Source organism: Mesoplodon mirus (genome assembly GCF_964341445.2).
Source record: "Mesoplodon mirus genome assembly, chromosome: X".
In the NCBI taxonomy this organism is placed as follows: domain Eukaryota; kingdom Metazoa; phylum Chordata; class Mammalia; order Artiodactyla; family Ziphiidae; genus Mesoplodon; species Mesoplodon mirus.
The window spans coordinates 52,884,649-52,910,234 of NC_138981.1; the positions used below are offsets into that span (position 1 = coordinate 52,884,649).

Here is a 25,586-nt window from a genome sequence, read left to right on the forward strand (position 1 = left end):
AAGAGAAGGAAAGGGAGTATAGAGTTCATATGAAGAAGTAAGAGCTGAGAACTTTCCAAACCTGGGTAAGGAACTAGATATATATGTCCATGAAGCCAAGAGAACACCTAATTACCTTGGGAAGAAAAGACCTTCTCCAAGAAATATTATATTATAACTGTCAAAAGTTAATGACAAAGAAAAAAATTCAAAGGCACCCAAGGAAAAATAGATGGTAATCTACAAAGGAACCTACATTAGGCTATCAGCAGATTTCTTAGCAGAAACTCTATGGGCCAGGAGGGAACAGGATGCCATTCTAAAAATACTGAAAGATTAAAAACTGTAACCCAAGAATACTCTCTTCAGTAAAGTTATCATTCACTTATGAAAGAGAAATGAAGGTTTTTCCCAGAGAACAAAAGCTGTGGAATTTCATCAGCACTAGACTTGCCTTACAAGAAATGTTAAAAGCTCTTCTACCATAAAGAAAAAGGCAAAGGTATGGAAAATGATGAATAAGGTGGTAAATAGAATCAGAAAATTACAACTGTATATTAGAATAGATTGTTTAAAACTTAATTATAACATAAAAGTTAAATGGAAAAAGAAGCAAAACTGACTATAGCTACTTCAACTTAGTAACAAACTCACAACTTAAAAAGGGATAATTTGAGGCATCAAAAATATAAAAAGGGAAGAGGAAAAGGATGGAACCTGTATACAATAATGAAGATAAGATGTTATCAGAAGAAAAAAAACTACTTTATTTAAGAGACACTTTGTGTAAACCTTATAGTAACCACAAAACACAAATCTAGAGCAGAGCACGAAACATGAAAGAGGTAACTGAGAAAAACATCATAGAAAACCACCAAACTAAAATAGCAGAGAGAAGCACAAAGGAAAAGAAACAATAGAGATATATATCAACCATAAACAAAAGTGTATATGGCATTACTAAGTCCTTGATAGCAATAATCACCCTAAATGAAAATCGGTTGAATTTAGCAATCAAAAGACACAGAGTGGCTGGACAAATTAAAAAACAAGACCCAACTACATGCTGCTTCCAGGAGACCCACCTCAGTTCTAAAGACAAACATAGGCTCAAAATGAAGGAAATGACAGCCAAAAAAAAAAAAAAAGCAGGTTTAGCCATACCATATCAGACAAACAGACTATGCCAAAAAAAAGTAACAAGAGACAAAGATGGACATTATAAAATGATAAAGGGTACAATTCATCATGAAGATATAAAAATTATTAATATATATGTACCATATTAAGGAGCACCAAAATATATAAAGGAATTATTAACAAAATTAAAGGGGTACATTGAAAGTAACATAATAATTGTAGCATATATTAACACCCCACTTACGTCAATGGACAGATCATCCAGGCAGAAAGTCTTCAAGGAAACAACGGCCTTGAAGGAAACATTAGACCAGGTAGATCTGATAGATTTGTATTGAACATTCCTTAAAAATACAGCATAATACACATTCTTCTCAAGTGCACATGGAACATTCTCAATGATAGATCATACGCTAGGACACAAAAAAGTCTCAATAAATTTCAGAAGCTTGAAATCATATCAAGCCTCTTTTCTGATCACAGTGGCATATATAATTAGAAATCAACTACAAAAAATAAGCTGGAAAAAATCACAAATACATGGAGACTGAAAAACATGCTACTAAACAACTCTTGGGTCAATGAATAAATTAAAGGCAAAATCAAAAAATACCTGAAGACAATGAAAATGAAAATATGACATACCAGTAGAAGGAAGGAAATAATAAAGATCAGAGTGGAAATAAGAGAAATAGAGATTAAACAGACAATAGAAAAGATAAATGAAACTAGGAGCTGGTTCTTTGAAAAGATAAACAAAATTGACCAACATTTAGCTTAACTCATAAAGAAAAAAAAAAGAGAAGGCTCAGCTAACTAAAATCAGAAATAAAAGAAAAGAAATTACAATGGATACCACAGAAATACAAATGATTATAAGAGAATACTATGAACAGCTATATGGCATTATAAGAGAATACTATGAACAGCTATATGGCAATAAATTAGACAACCTAAAAAATGGACCTTCCAAGACTGAATCATGAAGAAATGGAAAATCTGAATAGACCGATCACTGGTAAAGAGACTTAAGCAGTAATCAAAAACCTCCCCCCAAGGAAAAAAAAATCGAGAACAAGATGCCTTCACAGGTAAATTCTACCAAATATTTAAAATTGATTTAATGCCTACCTGTCTCAAACTCTTGCAAAATACTGAAGATGAGGGAACGCTTGCTAACTCATTTTATGAGCTCAATACTACCTGATACCAAAACCAGACAAGGGCAATGCAAAAAAAGAATTGTATAGGTCAGTATTTCTAATGCACATAGATGCAAAAATTGTCAACAAAATATTAACAATGCATATACAGCAATACGTTAAAAGGATGCAACATGATCAAGTGGGATTTATTCCAGGCATGCAAGGATGGTTCAACATTCACAAATCAGTCAATGTGATATACCACATCAACAAAATGAAGGGTAAAAATCATATGATCATCTCAATAGATGCAGAAAAAGCATTTGACAAGATTCAACACCGGTTTATGATAAAAACTCTCAATAAAATGGGTATAAAATAAATGTACCTCAACATAATAAAAGCCATACATAACAAGCCCATAGCTAACAACATACTCAACAATGAAAAACTGAAAGCTATACCTTTAAGATCAGGAAAAAGACAAGGATGCCCACTCTTGCCAGTCTTATTCAAAATAAGAAGTCCTAGCCAGAGCAATTACAAAAGAAAAATAAATAAAAGGCATCAAAATTGGAAAAGAAAAAGTAAAACTGTAATTATTTGTGGATGACATAATTTTATATATAGAAAAACCCTAATAACTCCACCAAAAAACTATTAGAAATAGTAAATGAATAAAGTTGCAGGGTACAAAATCCATATGCAAAATCTGTTGAGTTTCTACACACTAACAACAAACTAGCAGAAAGAGAAATTAAAAAGAAAATAATCCCACTTACAGTCACAACAAAAAGAATACCTAGGAATAAATTTAACCAAGGAGGTGAATGACCAGTACACTAAAGTCTGTAAGATACTGTTGAAAGAAACTGAACAAGACACAAAGAAATGGAAAGATATTCCGTGGTTGTGGCTTAGAAGAATTAACATTGTTAAAATGTCCATATTACATAAAGCAATCTACTGATTCAATGCAATCCCTATCAAAACCCCAAGGACATTTTTCACAGAAATAGAACAAAACATCCGAAAATTTATGTGGATCCTTAAAAAACCCTGAATAGCAAAATAGATCCTGAGGAAAAAGAACAAAGTGGAGGTATCATCCTCCCTGATTTCAAAGTATACCACAAAACTGCAGTATCAAAACAGCATAGCATTGGCAGAAAAAAAGACACACAGACCAATGAAACAGAAATGACAGCAAAGAAATAAACTCATGCATATATGGACAATTAATTTATGACAAAAGAGCAAAGAATGTACAATGGAGAAAGGTAGTCTCTTCAATAAATGGTGTTAGGAAAACTGGACAATCCACATACAAAGAAAAATGAAAATAGACCACTATCTCATACGACACAAAAATCAAATCAAAATGGATTAAATCCTTGAATATAAGACCTGAAACCATAAAACCCCTAGAAGAAAACATAAGCAGTACACTCTTTGACACTGGTCTTAGCAATATCTTTCTGGATATTTTCCTCAGGCAAGAAAGACAAAAGCAAAAAACAAACAAATGGGACTACATCAAACTTAAAAGCTTCTGTACAGTAAAGGAAACCATCAGCAAAATGAAAGGACAACCTACCAAATGGGAAAAGTTATTTGCAAATTATATATCTGATATGGGGTTAATATACAAAATATATAAAGAACTCATACAACTCAACAACAAAATAAACAATATGATTAAAAAATGGGCAGAGGATCTGAAGAGACATTTTTCCAAAGAAGACATACAGATGGCCAACAGGCACATGAAAATATGTTCAACATCACTAATTATTAGTGAAATGCAAATCAAAACCACAACATATCACCTCATGCCCATCAGAATGGCTAGTATCAAAAAGGCAAGAAACAACAGGTGTTGGAAAGGAGGTGGAGAAAAGGGAGTCCTTGTGCACTGCTGATTGGAATGTAACTTGATGCAGCCACTATGGAAAGAAAGAACAGAAATATCATACTATCCAGCTATTCCACTTCTGGGTATTCATCTGAAGAATGCAAAAATAATAATTTGAAAAGACACACACAACCCCTATATTTGTTGCAGCTTTTACAATAGCACACAACCCCTATATATGTTGCAGCGTTATTTACAATAGCCTAGGTACATATGGAAATAACCCAAGTGCTCACTGATGGATGAATGGATAAAGATGTCATATATGTGTATACACACACAAACACACACACACACACACACACACACAACTAAACAATGGAATAGTACTCAGCCATAAAAAAGCCAAAATCTTGCCATTAGTGACAACATGGATGGATATTAAGGGTTTTATGTTAAGTGAAATAAGTCAGATGGAGAAAGACAAATACTGTATGATTTCACTCATATGTGGAATAAAAAGAAAAATGAACAAACAAAACAAAACAAGACAAACACATAGATACAGAGAACAGGGTAGTGGGAGAAGGGAAGCACGGATACAGGCCCATTGCAATAGGCTCCAATATAGCTCATCACAGCACTGGTCAGAACCCTAAATTGTTGATGAAACGGGTCAGGGGAAAAGGGCAGGGCTGTCTCATGAAAGAAGTAGGTAGAGGGGTTGGTCTGGGAAGTCAAGCTCTTCCTGCTGAGAGAGAGAGGAGCAGATGACCCCCACAAGAGGGTCAGGCACAAGAAGAAACAACTAAGGCTAATCTGGCATCACCTACTAATGAATTAAACACACACATTCCCTTCAACCCACATATTCCCTTCCTTCAAATCTATTCCATAGAACTTTAAGGAATAAAGTGATTTAACTGATTGCTTCCCGGAACCTGCATGGGAAAAGGGATGTCCAGGGGGTCTCACCTGGGTGAAGATGACACCAAGGGAGATGAGAGAAGCTGTGCCTTGAATGCTCCAATTCACCATTTCTTACTATTTTTTAACATCTTTATTGGAGTATAATTGCTTTACAATGGTGTGTTAGTTTCTGCTTTATAACAAAGTGAATCAGTTATACATATACACATGTTCCCATATCTCTTCCCTCCTGTCTCCCTCCCTCCCACCCTCCCTATCCCACCCCTCTAGGCAGTCACAAACCACCTAGCTGATCTCCCTGTGCTACATGGCTGCTTCCCACTAGCTATCCACTTTACGCTTGGTAGTGGATATATGTCCATGCCACTCTCTCACCTCGTCACAGCCTCCCCCTCCCTCTCCCCATATCCTCAAGTCCATGTTCTAGTAGGTCTGTCTTTATTCCCGTCTTACCCCTAGGTTCTTCATGACCTTTTTTTCTTTCCTTAGTTTCCATATATATGTGTTAGCATACGGTATTTGTTTTTCTCTTTCTGACTTACTTAGCTCTGTATGACAGAATCTAGGTCCACCCACCTCACCTTAATTTTAACTGTAACTTTCAATTCCATTTCTGTATACATTTTAGAACTGTCTTTAAATGCATTAAAGGGACATATCATCCAAGCTTTTTAAGCAAATTATTTTTTGCTTATCTGAAATCCAAATTTAAAAATACTTTGGGATGGGTATAAACAAAAACACAATATACCAAAACTTATGGGATACAGAAAAAGAACTGCTAAGAAGGAAATTTATAGCTGTAAATGCATTCATTAAAAAAGAAGAAAGATCTCAAGTAAATCACTTTATACCTTATGAAACTAAAAAAGAAGAGCAAATTAAACCCAAAGTCAGCATAAGAAAATAAATAATAAGGATTAGAACAGAGATAAAAGAAATAAAGATTATTAAAAAATAGAGAAAATCAACAAAACTAAAATTGGGTCTTTGAAAAGATCAATAAATTCAACAAAACTTTAAGCTCAACTGATTAAAAACAATGAGAGTGCTCACCTTAGCAGCACATATAATATAATTGGAATGAGACAGGGATTAGCATGGCACATGTGAAAGAATAACATGCAAATTTGTGAATTGTTCCATATTTTTGCTATGAGTGTAGAGCTTTAATATTCTCACCATAACAACAGCAACAGCAAAATGGTAATTGTATGAGGTAGAGGATGTGCTAACTGATCTTACTGTGGTAAGCATTTCACAATATTTACATGTATCAGATCACCACATTGTACACCTTAAACTTACACCATGTTATATGTCAATTATATCTCAATAAAGCAGGAAAAAATGCTCCCAAAACCCCTAAACATGTATAATTTAATATGTATTATCCAGTTTACGTACAGGATGCTTTGGATATTAAAGTATTTTGGCCTCAAAAAATAAAAGAAAAAAGTCTCAAATTACTAAAATCATAAATTAAATTAGGGATGTTACTACTGAACTTACAGAAATAAAGAAAAATATGAGAGGATATCCTGAACAATTGCATGCCAACAAATTAGACAGATGAAATGGACAAATTTCTAGAAACACACAAACTACCAAAAATGACTCAAGAAGGAATAAAATATTTGAGCAGGCCTAAAACAAGTAAAGACACTGATTCAGTAATCAAAAACTTCCCAACAAAGAAAAATCCAGGACCAGATGGCTTCACTGGTGAATTCTACTAAACATTTAAAGAATTAACAACAATCCTTCTCAAACTATTCCAAATATTGAAGAGAATGGAACACTCCCAGCTCATTCTATGTGGTCACCGTTCCCCTGATACCAAAGCAGACCAGGACATCACAAAAAAACAAAACTGTAGATTAATATGTTTTATGAATATAGATGCAAAAATCCTCAACAATATAGTAGCCAACTGAACGCAGCAGCATATTAAGAGGATTATACACCATGGCCAAGTGGGATTTACCTTAGGAAAGCATGGGTGGTTCAACATCTGAAAATCAATCAATGTTATACACCATGTTAATAAAATTAAGGAGAGGGAGTTCCGTGGTGGCCTAGTGGTTAGGATTCTGGGCTTTCACTACTGTTGCCTGGATTCAATCCCTGGTCAGGGAACTGAGATCCTGCAAGCTGTGTGGCATGGCCAAACAAAAAAGAAACAAATAAATAAATAAATAATAAATAAAATTAAAGAGAAAATAACACATAGTCATCTGCATCTCAACATGATTCAGAAAAAACATCTGATATAATCTAACACCCTTTCATCACAAAAGCACTGAACAAACTAGGAACAGACAGGAATGTCCTAAACTTGATAAAGGTGATTTGTAAAACAAAACAAAACAAAACTATAACGTACTCAATGGAGAAAGACCAAAAGGTTTCCCCCTAAGATCAGGAACAGTACAAGGTTGCCTGCTTTCACTACTTCTATTCAACACTGTAAGTTCTAAACAGGGCATTAGGCAAGAAAATAAAAGGCATCCAAATTGGAAAGGAATAAGTAAAACAATCTCTATTCAGAAATGACATGATCTTACATATATAAAATCCTAATGAATATACAAAATAAACGGTTAGACTTAATAAATGCATTCAGTTCTGTCTTGTACTCATTGAGTTGTGGTCAGTGAGCATGGCACCCTATACTTTACACTTTTGGGGGAAAGTAGAGCAAACAATACCAGCACATTCTCTTTCTCTGTTTTTCCTTCTCTTTGTTGGGAAAAAGGATGGGAAAGAAGAGGAATATACAAGGAAAGACTCAAAGGAATGAAACAACCTACATCTTGACTGGTTGTATTACTACAAATCAACTATTGTTTCTTGTTTATTTCCCTCAGCAAGTAACAATAACCAAAGGGAGTGTGGTCTTGTTTTCAGAGGCAACAAGGAATGGGTGATCTGGGGAGAGAGTGTCCTACTCCATAGCCAGCTTATGGAGATGATGTCAGCTATAAAATGAGAGATAAAGCAGCTGAGACCCTGGGCTTGCTGTAAATAAGGATGGGACAGCTTAGGAACTTACTGAATGTTGTAGGGCACAGTACTAGGATTGAGTACCCCATACACAGTGAAGCCTTTATAGAGAGGGTTCCTGAAGTCTGGTTTCCTCTGAACCAAGGAAGGCCACACAGAATGGGTTTTCTCATAGATTCTGTCAGAAAAAAAAAAAACAAAAAACAAGCCAAAGAATTAAAAGCAGCAAGCAAGTAAAATCAACAGTCCTGTTGAACTTGATAATCATCCAAATTTTATTAACAATTAACCTAATTCAAGACAGAAGGATAGGATATGATAGGAGGAAAGTGAAAATAAGTGGTAATGAACACTGATAGAGTAACAAATTATCTGGGCTTCAACTTACCCATTTTTAAATGACTTAGAGGTTAGAAAGAGTTCCACATTGAAGAGCAACAGATGCTGAGTATAGTCTCTGCCATGGAGTAGCTATGTAATCTGAGGAATGTCCCTAGCTCTTTCTGGGACTATTTTCTCATTTGTAAAATATGACCTTTAAGGTCTCTTCCAAATCTCAGATTCTATGAACTAATGACCTTTCCAGTTTTAAAAAATCTAGAATTGTTTTAAAAAATCTGGTAAGCTAACAGAAAGACTAGAGGGTGAATTTCTGGCTTTTCTATATTTTATTTTATTTCAAGCCAGCTTCTCCTCCTCTCAGAAGGTGTAAGACAGTGAAAGACAGTTAGAAATTTGTATTAGCAAATATTTGTGAGTTATCTAGGTGAGCAGCACAGACTGTGATATTTATATTGCAAGACTGATTCTTCTTATACTTTAGTTGAGTCCTTGGGGAGCCACTTAGTTAACACTGCAAAAAACATGTGATCCATTGTCCCAATGAGAGCTGCTGCATAACCATGCATGGGTAGTTCATTTACTCACACAGTGTCAAAGAAAGCTCAAGGAGGACAACAAAGAGAAGCGGTATGGGTTGTAGGACCTAAACATTGTAGTCTTGTAACTTTTAGAATCCTCAGACCATTTCAATGAGGTCAAAGGACTTGTATATCCATCTTTCTCATTTGTTTTTGGTTGAAAAAGGAAAAAAAAATCTTGCAGAGGTAAGGTAACTAGTATTTGTTGAGTATGTACTATGTGTGAAACACTGTTCCAGACTCTACCTAAAATACCTCATTAAATTTTCATAATAAAACCCTGTGAGATATTTTATCCCCAAAATAATAATGAGAAAATGAGACAAAAAATAATTTTAAAAAAGTCACATAGCAAGTAGGTGACAGAGCCAAAATTTGAACCCCAGTCTCTCTGATTCTAGAGTCCATGCCTTTTCTTTTATGGATGAATGATATTTCTGTTTATTTTATGCAATCACTATTTTAACATGTTAAATTTTTCAACTTTCGTACTTTTACATGGAGATTCAGATTTGTGTGGGGAATGGGTCTAGGATATATTAGCCTCATTTTAAGAGGGCGGAAAAAAGAATATGGAAAAGATCTTAGATTTTAATGCTAGAAAAACAGGTCAGAGACAAAATGAATGTGTCTGAAAGCATCTGTGAAGAGGGTAAGAAAGGTCTAGTTGCAAAATGAAATAGAAATGTGCGTAGAAGCTACCAAGTAAGCACAAATGTTAAAGCAGCAAGATCCATCTCTGTGTTGACAAGAAAACAGAGTTAGAGATGTCATCCGATTCATCCAGGATACATCATACAGGGGCCTGAGAACTTGAGCTAACTGCCACTCAACCAACAGCTATGAAACAAGAGTGGGTTGTGCGACAGCTACTTCCCTATTTCTTTTTCTCTGACTCTAAAACAAGGAGAATACTATTCACAGAAACTCTATCTTGTCAACTTCAAAAATTATTTACGTTTTATATATTGTGAGGATGTTAGAGTTTTAAGTCTGGTGCAAATTCAACTGCCTATAGGAGCTGGGAAGACAACATTAGAAGTGTGCTGAGAATAAACTATAGAGAGTGGTGAGAACTGTGGCAAACAAGAGTGAGTTTGCTTCATTCAAGTGGAGCAGCTGTTATTCAGCTTTAGCTGATCACTGCCATTAGAAAATGCAGGTCCAGTACTGCCAGAGCTCCTGATTTTGCAGAATATCTTGGCACAACAGCTTTTTGATTTAGGAAAAAATCCTAAAATAACTGGATTTTTATGTGAAATATCATGATATTTAAATGTTGACAACTCACTCACAGTTTAAAAAATACTCCACAGACTAAACAAAATATACCTGTTAAGCTAGATTTGGCCTATGAGCTGCCATTTGGTGATCTCTGACACAAATGATAAAGGACTGTAGCTATTGACTACTCACACCTGCACAGTAATTCATTCCTTACAAAGTCCTTGCACATCCATTGTTTTACTGGTTCCTTGGGATTGCTCTGAAAAGTAGGTATTATCCCTATTTCACAGATAAAGAATCTGAGGTTTTGAGGAATCTCCATGCAAACACTGAGCGATTTATGCTTCAAAAGAAATTTTTATAGTTGTCATCTCCTCCCCTTTCGTGAACTGCTGTCCCAAATTCAGGGTGGTGGGTAAATTTCTTTTACACTGATCCCATCTCCCTATTCAGTGTTTTTTCACAAACTGAATTCACCTCAGATCTTCTCGATCCTTCTGGCAGTTTCCAAGGAAGTTCCCAAACTGGCAGGAGAAAACATGGTCATGAATTTCCAGCAAGAAATTTTCATTAAACTCAAAGGCACAAGGAAATTGTTCCATTAACTGCCAGATACAGTCTAGGAACTGTGTGAAGATAGGGGATACTTCTTTAGAGTCCCCATCCAGGTGGCCACACCTGAGAGATGCAAATAAGGGTAAAGAAAGACAATGATTAACATCAGGGATTACACTGTTTGGAATAGGCTATATCAAGGTCACCTTTTGTCTCTGTTGGCATTGGTAAGGAAATGCCTAATGCCAAAATGCTACCCAGAATCTCAAAGTTCATTAATCCCAATGGACCTCTTAGCCACCAGCATCCTTCACTATTATCCAGATTGTAAGCCCTTGGTCATCTATTCTATTTCCTTTTACATCCTCTACAATAGAACTTTCTGCAATGATCAAAATGTTCCATATTTGTGCTGTCCAGTATGGTAGTCACTAACTATTAAGCACTTGAAATGCAGCTAGTGTGACTAAGGAACTGAATTTTCAATTGTATTTAATTTTAAGTAATTTAAACAGCTACCTTTAGCTTCATGTGAGCAAGGACCATATCTATCTTGTTTACTGGACAGTGCCTGGTATGAAAAGGGTATTTAGATGCATGAGGGAAGGGATGTGGGAACAGATGTATGTGTATGACTGATTCACTTTGTTATAAAGCAGAAACTAATAAAAAATTAAAAAAAAAAAAAAAAAGAAAAGGGTATTTAGTAAGTTTATTAAATGAAAGAAAAAACCTCATCCCAGAATTGTTTAATGTTTCCTCTCCCATGATGTCCTCTTTCCCAACTCTACCATCCATTAGAAACACTATTCCACTAGAAAAAAAACATGGCATCCTTAGCTTTTACATTGAATGTTCTACCTTTTGATTTAATTGAAATCCATCTCACCAAGGATACTACTTCTTCTCGGGGCCCAAATCAAATGGAGAATGCTCATCATTCCACTCTCCATGTATAATAATCCTAAAACAGAGCAGAAGTGGGATCGGCTTTCTCCTTTCTACTACTCCTTTCACTCTCTTAAAAACACTTCCACTATGGGTCATGCTGTTGTTCACTTTCCTCAATGTTGCGTTCCACAATCTTTGGGTCACTTCTCCACATTTTCTGAGGAATCTGACTCCAGTCATAAGTACTTATCTTTGGAGTCTATGCAGATGACCTACACTTGGCTTAGCAGGTTCCTTAACTAACTCGAATCTAATTATCTTCACCGATCTTTACCTCTACTTCACATCAGCCTCTCGTATCCATGGCTGTTTCTTGATGTTAGCTAAAGGTCCTTCCTCCACTTTGAAACCTTAATCTCAATATCCTACTCTGATCACCATATATTATATTTCCAAAGGCTGTTCATCTTATCTCCTCCAGCCCCATCTCTGGACCTCTCACCTTTCCAGATTCCTACTAGCCTCCCTTTCTTCCTTACCCAGACTATATTCTGCCCCATCAACTATTCTCTTCCCATTGTCTTCAATTTTCTGGTCATTTTTTTTGTCATTATTCTCCTTCAAAATCCAACCATTGATGAGCCTAAGAAGCTATGTTCTCTACTCCCAAATCTTGACTGATAAATGCTGCTTGAGAAAATTATAAAACCATGGAAATTGATACCATAAGTCTCCATACTCAGCTGGAACTTAAGTGCTCCCAAATAACCTTTATGAATATCCTTAACACAGTTTTCCCATTAACCCTTACAGCTCTTGCAAATTTTAAGCTATCTTCTTAAACCCTAACCCATTTCACATTGATGTCTACAGTGGTAGTGAAAAAGATCAAGGCTATCAAGTAAAAATATACAACTTCTGCCTTGGACACTCAAAAACTTAGTTCCTTCTCCTCATGTCCTTCCATGGAGTCTCCATGTGGAGAAAAGGGAACCGTCCTACACTGCTGGTGGGTATGTAAATTGGTGCAGCCACTGTGGAAAACATTATGGAGATTTCTCAAAAACTAAAAATAGAATCAACCTCATCTTCTTAATGTTCTAAAATGCCATCAGTTCTAGGAAGCTTTCTTTGCCCAGAATAGGTAAGGTTCCCTTGTATATGTTTACCTTTGACTTAGCACTTATCATACTATACTATCATCATTGATTTTATTTTCTATAAAAGAAAGGACAGAGACCATATCTGATCTAATACAGTCTCCTTAAAACCTGGCATATTGCCTGGCCCAATGTTTGTTGACAACGGAAGAATGAATGGATGGACCCAAATAGCTAGAGAGCGACAATCAAATGAAATTAAATGGATACACACCAATGCAGGAGAATAAGACCTGAATAGTAACCTCCTTGAGGGTAAAACTCACATTTTATGTGCCTTTGGCACCAGCTCAGTGTCTGATATAGTATACAGCATATTGTTAGGTGTTCAGTAAACATTTGTTATTGTTCTCATAACACACATAAAGTCTCAGTGAGGCTGTTTGGCTTATAGCAGCATCAGGTCACTAAATAAATGTAAGTCCTTGCATCCACCTCTTACCAAAGAACAGAAATCCGCACATGCCTTTTCTTCTTATACAAGGTTAAAAGGTACATTGTGGGCTTCCCTGGAGGTGCAGTGGTTGAGAGTCCGCCTGCCAATGCAGGGGATACGGGTTCGTGCCCCGGTCCAGGAAGATCCCACATGCCGCAGAGCGGCTAGGCCCGTGAGCCATGGCTGCTGAGCCTGCGCGTCCGGAGCCTGTGCTCCGCAACGGGAGAAGCCACAACAGTGAGAGGCCCGCGTACCGCAAAAAAAAAAAAAAAAAAGGTACATTGTCTTAAATATTATTCCCTCTGCCTGAATGCCCACTGTTCTCTCTAGCAAACTCCTATTCATTCTCTAAAATTCACTTTTAAATACTGCCTATTCCTGGAAGGCTCTCCTGTCTTCTTCAGAAACAGTTAAGCACTTTTTCCTCTGTAGCCCATGGTGTCTGTTCTTCCCTGAAATATTTAACAATTTGACATAATCATTTGTTCACTTTGAAGGCAGATATGATATTCTAGTCACCCTTGTAGCCCTAGTCCCTTAGCATAGTGTCTGGAATATGTGTTTCTTGATGAAAAGAGATTTATGCCATGTTCAACCTACTCTTCCTTCTTTCACAAGAACATATTGGGGTTTTTGATAAATGTCACCCTAATAAATTCTCCTTAGCCTCTATCTTTAAAGTAATATTTTTACCTTTGGGAGAACTTGTGGCCCATGGATATCCATTCCTTCTCTATCAGGATCTTCATTTTTATACAAAAAGAAAACTTTGCATTAGGAAAACCATAAAATTAATTAACCATATCTATAAAATATCAAAACACTTTGCTAAAGTGGACTTTGTACAAATTTGCGTTGAACTGATCATAAAGTTAATTTCCCAAAAGATAAATAAGTAACTTGGATTTCATTTAAAAGCCTATACAGGCTGCATTCAAATTTCAAAGCTCTCAGGAGAAATTATTCTGGATTTGTATCCATTGTCACATTTCTTTTGGCTTTTACATAATGTGTGACAAGCCATTTGAGCCATAACTAAATGCAATCTTGATAAACATATTACACTCAACTATGATAAAACAGGAATCCAAAGGCAGTACTTGAGTTTATACCAAGAACAAATCTTGATATAAACACATTTTCAACCATTAAAAAAAATAAAGCATTTCCAAAAGAAAAATGAGGAGAAACTCCTACTGTGAGTTCTGTTTCATAGAAAGACAAACTAAGAAACCTTGGATTCAGCACCAGAAAAAAATCATGAGTCTGACATCCAGAGAGCTGATGCTGAAGATGATGAGCCCATCAGTCTGCTTACTTAACAGTCATCCATTCAACTTTGCAAACTTTTGGAGTCTTTCCTACCCCTTACATCAGCCTATTACATCCAATTTATCTTCTGATGGGTAAGAAACTATGTTGAGTGTGCAATGGAAAGAATATAGACTGTAAATGCCTAGTTTAGTAGAAAGAAGCTAAATTGAAAAACACAGCTGTTTTTGTAGACCTCTTTCTTGTAGAAAACAAGTTGGCTGAGAGTTATTTTTGATCTATTCACAATCTCCAACTTGCGCAAAGTAAAATCCAATCACTTGTTCTCTTACCATGAGTCCGTTGAATGTCCTATAAAATGGATCTAGGAGGATGCTGGCCACAGAGCAGACCTGTGCTGTGCGGTCCCACCCATCAGAACAATGGACTACGACATTGGTCTTTTCTACCTTCACTGCCTGTGAAGACAAGAGGCAAAAAGTAGCAGAGACAATTTTTCATAGCATGCGGCTTAATAAATAGGGTTACCACCCCTACAGCAGAGAACTTGGTCTTACTGGGCTACATTAATTTCTTCTCAAAATATTAGCATCCTGTATGGGAATGACAAAGAAAATAAAGGAGTGTAACAGAAGGTGAGCTTACCTAATAAGGAAAAGAAAATCAAAATCAACACACGATGCAGGGTAAAAAGAAAAACAAAAGGTCTACATTCATAAAACTTCTGAAAAAGACATGGATCAATTCTCAATTCTCATAGAGAGAAGTGGGCAAGAGGAAGAATTCATGCTCAAAAACAGGACAGTTCTGCATTCCAGTCCCAGACCTGACAATAATTTCCTCTGGAAGCTTTAGCCATTTAGCCTTACTAATATAAATCCTTCCAACTTAAGATGGAGAGGTTTACCTGTCTTAGGTAAGTTTCTGTACAATCAGAACTATGTAAAAATATGGGCAGTTACTCAACCTGTGCAATTTTGGCAATGGTAGATATTGAGCATTCACTTATTCATTCTAACACTTAATGTATACCTCTGTGCCAGGTATGTGCTAAGTATTAGAGATACAAAGATGAGACTCAGTTTCTGACTTCAATGAGCAAACTAGTCAGGGTGACCAAAGGTAAATAAATAAATACAATGCAGTGGAAAAACTGCTGCTATAGGGTAATGTGCAGTAACTATATCCTTTTGTAGGAGCCAGGGAAGCTTGAGCCTTGAAGAAAATATAGGATTTTCTCAGGTGAGGAAGGAGAAGGAAATTTATTCACTCATTCATTCATCTACTCACCTAGCCAATAATTACTGAGTGACTATACAAGATGCACTATTGTGTGCACTAGGTACACAAAAAAAGACAAACATTTAAATGAATGAATACAAACCAATGATAACCAAAACAATAAAAGTTAATACCAGGTACAACAAAGGCACACAATAACTAAAGAAGAGGAGACAACTAAAGTGGGTCTTGTCAAATGAGTAGGCATTTGTCAGATGGACCAGGAGGAAAGGACATTCCAGGCAAGGGGTATAATATAACAACATGTACAAAGGCAAGGATGTGAGGCATAGGTGAGGAATTCTTAACTAGCTTGGTGGTTGAGGCTAGGCTGGGAGTGAGGGAGTGAGGAGAGACAGGTCTGGCCAGGAGGGCAAGGGTCAGACTGACAAGTGTGCATTTTATCTGGTGGCAACAGGGAGTCACTGGAGTGTTAAAAGCAGAGGAGTGCCAAGATCAGATGTACTCACTGTGGTGACAGTAGGAGAATAGAGGACGTAAATTTGGATTTAGGAAGACCAGTCAAAGAGTTACTAAAATTGTGAAATGCAACAAGGACCTGAATTAATGCAGTAGCAGTGGGGCTGAAAAGGAGAAGAGGGATGTTAAGAATGAAGATTTAACAGGACATAGTAAGAGAATGGATGTGGAATGAAGGAGAAGGAAAAGTCAAAGATGACTCTTAAATGTGTCACTTAGTAACTAGGTGGATTACAGTACCATTAGCCTGAACAGTGAAGACAGAAGAAGAAACAAGCTTTAGTTGGTATTGGGAGTAGATAAGATTTCATTTGGGGCCATGGAGATTCTGAGGTAGTTGAGGGACATCTAATGGAGCATCCAGCGGACAACTGCATATGTGGGTCTGGAGTTCAGGAGAAGGAGGAATCTGAGTCAGAGTATAGATTTGACCACTATATGAATACAGATGGTAGTGGAAACTGTGTATGGCTGGTGCTGTCCAGGCAGTGACCAAAGTGAGAAAAGGAAAGACCTTAGAAAGTAGTAAAGTTTAAAGGGAAAGTAGAGGAAGTGGAGGGGGGTGCTATTACAGGAGTCAGCTTGTGAAAAAGAAGCCTGAAAGGTAGAAAGAGAACCAGGGAGTAGCAGTGGGATTAAGGCCAGAACTATAAAAATGGTTCAAAGAGAAAGGGGATAACAATGTCAAATGCAGCAGAGTGGTCAAAATAGAATAAAGATTAAAGAGTGACCCTGAGATTGACAAGTTAGGGGCCATTAGTGACCTCAGCAAGAACAGTAGTAATGGTATGTAAACTGGATCACAGTGAACTGAAGAGTGAAGGGAGGTGAGGAAGTGTGAATAGGGAAGGCCAATTACTTTCAAGAAATCTCTAAGCAAGAGCAAAGAGAACAGTAACTAGAAGAGAATAAGAAAAGTTATTTTTCTTAGGAATAAGAAAGTATTGAGTGTATTTCTGAGGGATGAAGCCAGTGAAAGGAAAAGTTTGAAAATGTAGGGGAAAGAGGTTCCTTGAAGAAGGAGGGGATGGGATTAAGAATACAGGTAAAGGGATTAGTTTTACACAGAAGATGAGGCACCATTTCCTCTGAGATAGCAAGAAAGGAGCAAAAAAAAGTTGGTAAGAATAGTAGTAGGAAGATGAGAGATTACCTCTATTTTTCTATAAAGGAGGAGACATGCCTGAATATGTGCTTACCGAGAGAGGAGTAACAGTGGTGTAGCCAGCTTGAAAGTAAAATACAAATTAGGAATATCTGCTTGGTGGAACAGGGCTGGGAACCAATCAGGGACACATAAAATGACTGTTAAGTGGTCCTAAGACTATAGGACTACAGTCAATATTATAGACCATAGATCTGTAATTATACCAAGTAACATGGCTATGGGATTTATTTCTTTGTGGCAATGTTTAGTTGTCAGGGCATAAGAGCAGAGAAAGTAGAGAATGAATGGGATTAACAGGGCAGGTAGAGTGGAAGGATAAAGAGGCAAGGTGGAATAGATGAGGTGCTACACCACTAGGTTTTGGCTTGATATGGAAGAAGGTAGGAAAAGGTGGGAAAAGTGGAGTTAAAAGTGTAGAGGTCTCCATGGGACAGAAGAACCAGGTTAGCTGGAGTAAGAGTGTAAGAACTGGAGTAAAAAGCTCAAAGAACTATCAGTGCAGAGTGTTTTATAGGTTGTACATGGACATTCAAATCTCCTGGGATTGAGAGGAAGAATCAGGATGGAGAGGAAACCACCTACCTAAAGTGGTTTCCAAAGTCCTTAATGGAGAAAGAAGAGTCACTAGGAGAGGTACAGAGAGGTATAGCTAACTGCAATAGACCTAAAAGGAGGAAGGAGTTTTGTAAGGAGCAAGGGGAGTATTGAACCTGTCATGGACCGTGCAGTTCATGGGGTGTGGGAAAATGAGTAATCTTTGTAGTAGAAGGTACAAAAGAAATGATATTCCTAGAAGGATAGTTAGGTTGCAAGTAAGACAAGAGTTAGAGAGATCTGGAAAAAAGTTTCTCAACCTTTTAAACTCCTCAGTTAACCACATACCTCAGATAGTATCAGAGGCCTAATAGTAGCAACTATACTCTTTCCTTAAGACTCCAAATGGAGTGAAAAGTCATATTTGAAGGGCAATTTGGCCACATCTAGTAAAGTCTGAAATATTCATACTCTTCAACTGAAAATCCACTTTTAGGAATGCCCACACATATAAAGATATATGTTCAAGGATATTTGATGCAACAATGTCTGCATTTGTGAAAAATGTGAATAACTGAATTGCCCATGAAAAGGGACCATGATAAATTCACTTAATGGAATATTATACAGTCACTGAAAAGAATGAGGTCACACTGACTGAACTGACCTGGAAAATGTTCACCATACATTAAGTATAAAAAGTTAGTTGCAGAAAAATATGCATAATATAATCTCATTTTTACAAATTAGTAATAATATATGTAATTATATATATGTTGAAAAATTCTAGACCTGTACTGTCCAATATGGTGGTCACTAGCCACAAGTGGCTATTTAAATTTAAATTGATCAAAACTAAATAAAATTAAAAATTCAGTTCCTCACTCTCACTAGCCACATTTCAAATGCACAACTGCCACATGTGGCTAGTGGCTATTGTATTAGTACAGATCCAGAACATTTCCATCATCACAGAAAGTTCAAATAGTACTGATCTAGCAGCATACATTAAACTATCAATAGTGTGTGTCGTGGGGCAAACTACAGGGAATATTTACATTTTATGTTATATATTTCTGAAATGTTTACTTCTTAGATAACGTACATGTATAACTTTTGTAATGAGAAAAAAATAAATAAAATAAAGATAATGAGAGACAAAATGAGAGAGGGAGGGATACTATAGTGTTTTGAGAGCAAAAAGAATCTCACTAATTACCAGGGTCTTATGGGCAATGGGGAACCATTGGAAGATTTTGAGTTTAAATTGACATTATCATATGTGCTCAAGAAAGATGGCTTTAGAAGCAATCTGGTGTCCATACTGGGGGGAGCAACTACTAGAGACAAGTAAACCAGTCAGGAAGTTATAGTACTTAAGGCAGAGGTGGGGAAGAACGGATATTTGAGAAACGCTTTTGAGGAGAACTGACAGGATGAGGCAATTGCCAGATGGAGGGGAAGAGAGAGAATTCAAGGCTGACTGAGTTTTCAAGCTTGGGATACTGGATAGGTACTGATGGAGATGGGAAGCACAGGATAATCATACAATCACAAGCCTATCTTTTTCATCCACTCATTTTAATTCAACCAATATTTCTGAGGTTGTATGGTCTATCAAATCTATCCCTCTTCTCCATTCTCTCTCTCTTTGGTCTAATAAAGTATGTTTCAGAAAGGAAATAGAAATGTATGGGTATAGGGCATGCGAAAAAGGAACAGTATAAAGAATGGCTAGAACAGTGGGCTTGAAATGACCAAGGGGGTCACATAGTAAGCACTAATAATAAATTACAGTGAAAAATGTAGGCAACAGGACTAGGAAATTGGAAAACAATAGGGCTGGATATTTAAAACAGTTAATTACACACACTCTTTAAAAACCTTTTAAGCCAGAAGCTATAAATCTCATTATCTTCAATTGAAAAAATGACAGCAGAGAGGTGAAGAGTGATCCTCTCCTTTTCTTTACTTCTACCAAATAATAGGGGTGTGGTGAAAAGAGCAAGTTTTCATGTAGGAATGTATAAACAAAACTTCAAAATGAGAAAATGTACACTCCAAATTTCTTCTTCTGTTTTTTTTTTTTAACATCACCTAACAAATGATACAGAAGCCAGGGTTCTGAAGGTCAGAAAATAAGTCAGTCAGCATAAATGAGTGATGAAGCCTACTTAGACTGCATTCAGAGGCAGACTTAGACAAAGAAGTCAGAAAAGTCTGCTTTATACTCAGAGCTCTGAAAACCCATAGAAACACAAGCTCTGCATTTATTTTACATCCAGACTTACTTCCACTTGATACCTTAGAATCAACACAAAAATACATCAAAGTATTTGAGCTGGAAAGACTATGAGAATATTTGAGCTGGAAGGACCATGAGAGATACTAAGAGTTTTTAACTTGAGATCTGGGGTCTGTGTACCCCCTGAAATTAAGGTCTATTTTCTGTATGTATAGCCATATGTACATTTTTCTAGGGGCAGAGGGTCAATCATATTCTCAAAGAGTTCAGTGGGTCCCCCAAAACTTATACCATTAGATTCTAGTAGAACCACCTTGTTTTACAGACAGAGAAACTGAGGCCCAGAGAAGGGAAGAAATTTTCCAAGGGCACACAGTAAATTAGTGGCTGACCTGAATCTAGAAACCAGGTTTTTTTTTCCAATATTCTTTCCACCACGAATACACTGCTACCTCAAGAGATCCCATAATTAAGTCAGTGTAAGTTCTTGAAAGTCCTGATTATTACCTTTGCAATGAAAATTCCAGCATCCATAATAGCTTTAATGTGTCTCATCCACCCTGAGCTCTCCAGGCCGCTAAGAAATTCACTCATTGTTGGAGTTTTCAATTCACAAACTAAGGTAGAAAAGGAAGCAGAGATTGAAATTCACAATTACCTCAGTTTATTCACCAAGAAAGGGGACAAAGTGGATCCCCATTTTGTAAATGAGGAAGCTGAGGCACAGAAAGGTTAAATGATTAGTTGGAAACCGCACAGTGAATCAGGGACAGGACTAGGGCTAGAGCCTACCACATCTCCTAGTTCGGGTCTCTGCTTTCTTGACTTGTAGAACCCACCCCAAGCCCACAGAGATCTCTGAAGAACAGAGCCAGAAGACTGAGTCAGCAGCCACAGGAAAATACTCACACCTCCTCTGATTAGAAAACACATTTGATCCCCATCTTAACTCCTCCTACTGAGCCTAACTTTGTAGACCCTTAACATCTGTCTCTGCTTCCACATCCCCACCTACTCCCTTGCAGCCCTGTGCTGTCTCAACAGGTTGAAAAAAACATCAGTTAATTTTCATGCATTTTGCACTGGTTATCCAGCAGAGGGCAATCTTTTGCCTCAAAAAATCTGCAAAAGTCCTCTTACACTCCTACTATAGAATATTCTGGGACAAAAAAGAAAGGAGGAAGACGCCCAATGAAGAGGAACATTAATATCCTAAAAGGGCTGCAGACTGAGAAGACAGGATCTGATAAGGGTTGTGTAAAGGAGAGGTCCTGGCAGACAGCATAAGTGAACAATTGAAGCAAAGAGAGGAAGAACAGGGAGTTCACTTAACAAGGGCAGGTTTTCCCTATGTTTGCCTGAGATGACATACCACATCATGGAACCCTGGATAGTGGCTTTGGGAGAAATGTTCTAGACTCAAGAGTCCTGTAAAGCCCTGATCTCACCTTGCCCCCATTCTGATCCCAATTACATTGCGGTGATGACAGATGACCCAAATTGTCTGATAGCAGCTTTATTCCTTTGAAGTCTAAATTTGCCCCCTTCATAAGCACAGTGATGAAACTGGACTGACTCCTTACAGCAGATTAAATGAGGAAGATGAAATAAATCCCAGTTCATTTATATTTATGTTGACCTACCCACCCCTATACAGCAGTCTCTGTAATTCTATAGAGAGAAATTATTTCCATAGCCACTAAACCCAGATGAACTCCACAGAGTTATGAAAACTAAACATTGTAGTTCCTCTGTCAGACCAACACTGCTATAATTCAGTACTATCTATGCAAACTGGATTTATATTATAGTCAAAAATCTTATCACCTGTTGATTCTGCTCACCTGGTTGCTTTTATGTTTCACCACAAAATCAGGCATACTTTTTGCTTACATAATTATGCAAGCTATATAGCCTCTGGCCTAGCCCAGGTGAAATCCCTGTACCTTCCAAGAGTTTCTGCAGGCTGCTCCGCATCACATGGATGTTCTCAATGCCCATGAACCTGAAGCGAATGTTGGCATAGTTGTCTTCATTTTCATAACCCTTCCCAGCTGCTCGGTTGGCCATGGCATTTAACTGCAATATAGAGGACATAGAACAGATCGGGCAGATGATAAAAGAACATGGTTCATCAATCTCAATGCTTCATTCTAAACAGTTTTAAATCTTACCCATTTAAAAATAAGTTAGATCACATAGCGCACATTCTGGAATGAAGAGAATCTCACTGACATTTAGATCAGGTATCTTAAGTAACAGTAGTATAGGGAAAGAGAAGGAGATTTAGTGTTTTTATTTTATTACTAAAACCCTGCTTAAGAGATTGATAGAAGGATATGGCAGCTATGAGGATATCTGATCTGAAGAACTAAAATAATAATTTTGAGCTTCCTATCACAAACAAAAAGTTCAAAAATCCTTATTACTGAGAAACTCTAGAAAGAAGTCTAAGAACTTCAGGGCCAATTAATTATAAATAGCTACTCTAGAAAAATGTCTAAAACATGACTGCATAAGATAAATGACTTTCATTCACTGATAAAATTGAAATGGAGATACCAAGAGCTGTTTTTACACTATATTCAGCTTGTGGTAATCAGAATACTTCTAGGTCATATGAAGAATGTTGGGTGGGGTAGTGAGTAAATGAGACTTGCAGAGAGGAGATACTAATCCAAAATCTAGAAAGGAGCTTCCCTGGTGGCACAGTGGGTTGAGAATCTGCCTTCCAATTCAGGGGACATGGGTTCGATCCCTGGTCTGGGAAGATCCCACATGCCATGGAGCAACTAAGCCCGTGAGCCGCAATAAGAGAAGCCACTGCAATGAGAAGCCCGCGCACCACAACAAAGAGTAGCTCCCACTCGCTGCAACTAGAGAAAGCCCATGCGCAGCGATGAAGACACAACACAGCGAAAAATACATAAATTTATATATAAAAAAAAACTAGAAAGCAGCCAAGATATCTTATATGATTATAACCATCTTAGTAATTAAATGATTTTCTGTTTTCCGGGCCTATTTTCTAATCTCCCATTATTGTGCATTTCAGAAGGTAGGGGGAGAATGTATATGGATAGGGTGTAGTTTTTGTATTAATAAAAAAGAATGCCATTAAAAACCTCAAAAGCACAAACTATTCACATTAACACATGCAGGGAAGAAAAATCTACATGTCAACATATTTTATTTAGAATGCAGGGTATTTGTTAAAGGGAGAAACATGATGGTAATTTTGATCTCTTATCACACAAAGAATGTCACTGAGCTTTCATTAAATTTATGACAAATCAATGCGACACCTGAGGAGGTGTAAGCAACAGCCACCTACTAACAAAAAAGTTTGTTATGACTGATGGATGCTTCAGCAAATGAAACAATAATTACAGCAGTCCCTACCCAGGTCTGGGCAGCAGTAGAAAGGTCAGCTACTACAGATAGCTAGCTACATCATACCAGTATACACTCTTTGGGAACAGGACTTGCATATCTGAGAAACTGCTACGTATTAGCAGCCTAATGTTCAAGTAGGAAAGAACATATAATATTTACTAAGCCCCTAGTATGTATGTGCCAGACACTGTGCAAGATCCTTCACTTATATTATCTCATTTAATCCTCATGACAGCTCCTAAAGATAGGTACTATTATTATTTCCATAAGGAAACAAGTTCAGAGACGTGAACCAATTTCAACCAGGATCATATGGATAAAAGCTGAAGGCAGGATCTGACTCCAGATTTGACTGACTCCTAAGAATGTAACTTTGTCACTACAATACAGTTTCTACTAAAAGTATATATCTAGCTATCCAGAAGAGGAGTGTTGCTAGACATTTCTAGGCTCTCTGAGAGAGGAAAAAGGGACCTATTTAAAAGGACTTTTTGGTCTTTCATTTGGACAAAGGGCATCAATCCTTTAGTTTTTCAAAAGCTTAGTACTTCTCTTTACCATTTTAAGACTAATACCGATGGAAGACACAGACTTGATTAAACTCTTTCTAACCCCAGAATGTCAAACACAGTTATAGTTGAAGCAAGACAGCAAAGTTCTGAGAAACTGAAGGATGGTACCTGAGGAGAAAAGGAAATTATTTTATCTATTGAGCCCAGTCAGTTCTAGGTAGCCCTGCAGAATAGTCAGTGAGAGATCCCCAAAATGGGCAGACATCTGTCTAAGACCACTATCTGGTTTCAAGCATAACCAATTGCTTAACTCTGAAGTCACAACCACCTGGCTTAGGCTTAGAATATAAATCACTGACTTAGCAATCCCTAGTGAGCAATGAAACCTCCTAATCATCCACAGTCAACATATCAAAGTATAAGCAAAATTATTTCTTTCTGGGGCTGTTTGTGAAAAGAACAGCCTTTAAGAAAAGGAAATCTGTCCTTTACTTGCCTTGTGGGGCACAATTAATTACTCTAAAATCCCTTATTAAAGCTAGACAAAATGTTTAGGATCAAGGAATTAATGCAGAGAGTTTAGGTTGATCTGAGGACCCTCCGCTCTGTGACATTCACAGGCAGTGACAAGACTAAGTTGTTCAAAGTACCTTCTCATAGTCTTGCTTGACAGTGACAGCTATGATAAAAGGAGTTCCAAATGGCTTACTTAAATGATTTTACACAGTTATGACATAGTAAGTCCATATACACAAACCTAACTTTCCCATTAACACTGCAAAGCTCAACATATGGGGAAGGGGATTATAACATGAGTAAAGTAGGGGTATTAGAGAGGTCATTGATACATAGATACCTTTGGTCTTGTGTCTACAACATACATAAACTGGCTCCCTGGGTTCGCCTGGTTAATAGCCTCTAGCAGGAGCTCATCATCTATGCAACGAGTATAAAATCCAGACAGAGGCTGGCTACAGCGGCAAATGGCAGCCTGTAAGGAAAAAATATAACAGTTGAGTGGTCAAATGTACAGGTGGTCAAAAATCCTCCTTGACCCCATGTTCAGTGAGTAGAAGAAGAGGATGAGACAACTCAGGATAGTGAAGTAAAAAGAAATGTAGCTCTGAAGCCCAGGCATTCCACTGACATTGGGCTCAACCTCCTGCCTCCGTCCCCACTCCAGCATGTGGGCTGTATTACCACAAACTGTTGCTCTGATAGTCTTTTTTTTCTTCTACATGGTTATGATTCCCAACCCAGTCTTGGCAAATCCAGACTACAAGAAAATCACACCCTGAGTGTTTCCTTAATAAAATTCTATCTATTTTCAATATGTATTAGGCTAGTATTTACCTGAAACTTTCTTTCTTTTTATAGTCCCAGTAATATAATCCATATAAACCAGAGGCTCACAGTGACAGCAGAATTCAAAGACCTAGAGTCTCTTAAGAGAA

The 25,586-nt window shown here is 37.2% G+C and overlaps 1 protein-coding gene across 2 annotated transcripts in view; it reads right to left on the reverse strand.

The window, feature by feature from the left end:
- Nucleotides 1-25,586, reverse strand: part of LOC309796620 (phosphatidylinositol-3,5-bisphosphate 3-phosphatase MTMR8-like) — a 218,709-nt gene that overhangs the window by 132,351 nt on the left and 60,772 nt on the right. For both annotated transcript variants that reach the window (XM_082609862.1, XM_082609863.1), the window contains exons 6-12: nucleotides 24,989-25,123; nucleotides 22,171-22,303; nucleotides 20,732-20,841; nucleotides 14,849-14,974; nucleotides 13,938-13,987; nucleotides 10,680-10,880; nucleotides 8,105-8,233 (exon numbers count right to left, since the gene is read on the reverse strand). In XM_082609862.1, coding sequence (XP_082465988.1) covers nucleotides 8,105-8,233; nucleotides 10,680-10,880; nucleotides 13,938-13,987; nucleotides 14,849-14,974; nucleotides 20,732-20,841; nucleotides 22,171-22,303; nucleotides 24,989-25,123 — 884 coding nt within the window. The remainder of the gene's footprint in view (nucleotides 1-8,104; nucleotides 8,234-10,679; nucleotides 10,881-13,937; nucleotides 13,988-14,848; nucleotides 14,975-20,731; nucleotides 20,842-22,170; nucleotides 22,304-24,988; nucleotides 25,124-25,586) is intronic.